The sequence below is a fragment of the Halyomorpha halys genome, unplaced genomic scaffold, assembly GCF_000696795.3.
Source record: "Halyomorpha halys isolate HHAL.00 unplaced genomic scaffold, Hhal_1.1 Scaffold419.1, whole genome shotgun sequence".
Taxonomy (NCBI): domain Eukaryota; kingdom Metazoa; phylum Arthropoda; class Insecta; order Hemiptera; family Pentatomidae; genus Halyomorpha; species Halyomorpha halys.
This window is the reverse complement of record NW_027114485.1, coordinates 307,506-308,907: the sequence shown is the minus strand read 5'-3', so window position 1 is coordinate 308,907 and position 1,402 is coordinate 307,506. Positions and strand designations below refer to the sequence as shown.

At 31.0% G+C, this 1,402-nt stretch overlaps 1 protein-coding gene across 1 annotated transcript in view; it reads right to left on the bottom strand.

The window, feature by feature from the left end:
- Window positions 1-1,402, bottom strand: part of LOC106682507 (cationic amino acid transporter 2) — a 42,462-nt gene that overhangs the window by 25,938 nt on the left and 15,122 nt on the right. Inside the window, exon 4 of the mRNA XM_014423403.2 lies at window positions 175-339. Coding sequence (XP_014278889.1) covers window positions 175-339 — 165 coding nt within the window. The remainder of the gene's footprint in view (window positions 1-174; window positions 340-1,402) is intronic.

Genomic DNA, 1,402 nt, shown 5'->3' with positions numbered 1-1,402 from the left:
AATGACTTGGGCAGAATAGCCTGCAAAAAAAAAATGTTTTTAAGTAATTGGATGTGAGGTGTAAATTTATATTTAAGTCATGGTTAATTATTAGTATATATACACACACATATATATTCTTATTGTAGTTATATATAAAAGTATATAAAGAATGAAAATATATATTCAACTTACAGGCCATAGAGATAGCCAACATTGGGCTTATGATGTCAACGTAGCCAGGCAGGCAGAAGAACAAAAACCCATCCCTTTCAGCATACTTGAGGTTCCTGGAGATCCATCCCTCCAGCAGGTTATGATCAATGTACTGACTCAGAAACTTACATCTGGCCATGGTGACTGTGTATAAAAATTAATACTGTTACAAAACTTGGTAAACGAAAGTTTCGAAACAGACCATACAACGAAAACGAAAGTTATTTTGAAACACTATACAAAATCAACGTTAAAATCTTAAGTCGCGAAAAGCGAAGCATATCTATATAAAAAAATAGTTTTCCAAAATAAAGAATTAGTAAAAAATATAAATATTTCCGGATTCTGAATTGATTTTGATTTAGAAAAATCCCAAAATTTGGGAAGTGTCGGGCACAAGCACTTGGCGCTCCAGGGTTATGAATTACGTCATGAGAATTCTCTGCATATTTATTTTATTTTTGGATTGTACTTCATTCGATACGTCTCTAATACAATTACTTTATTTGTAGGGTAAAACAAATTTATATCGTACTCTATGTAATTAATATTTATAAATAACTATTTAACTAATTCTCCGCTAAAAAAACTCTAATCTCCCACACGTGAAGGTGGGACATATATGTGAATATGTTTAATGTATATATTCATGTTTTTTTGTTCTTTAATTTTTTTCTAAAAATAATGGGAGGGAGAGGGAGAGAGAGAGAGAGGGGGGAGAGGTCATTTTAAATGTCTAAACCCTAATATTTAATAAGTACTTTTTTAAAACAGACAATTGGAGATATGCCTTTTGCCCCTTCTTTGTTGAATTGAGTTTAAATATAGCTAATACTTTTATTTTGACTTAGGCAGCAATATAAAATATAGCATTAGGAAATTAATTTGTAAACTTAATATGATATCATTTTAGTTTTGCTTTCTTTAAGGCTGAAATATATATCAATTGATTTACTCTGTTAACTTGTTTTACAGGATTTTTCTTATTTTGGCTCAAGTTAACCACTTATGCAGCACCAAAGTGGGCATATTGCGAAATAAATATTGACTTTCTCAGGTAGGGATCGAACCCATACCCTGAATGAAGCACTCTGGGACCTTAGTCGCAAGATGATCAGCTATCAGTTCCCCTGCATTAATTTTTCGATTTCTAAGATTATTTACACTTTGTTGTAATATTGGTTTCTTAATTCAATTTTTTTTTTTT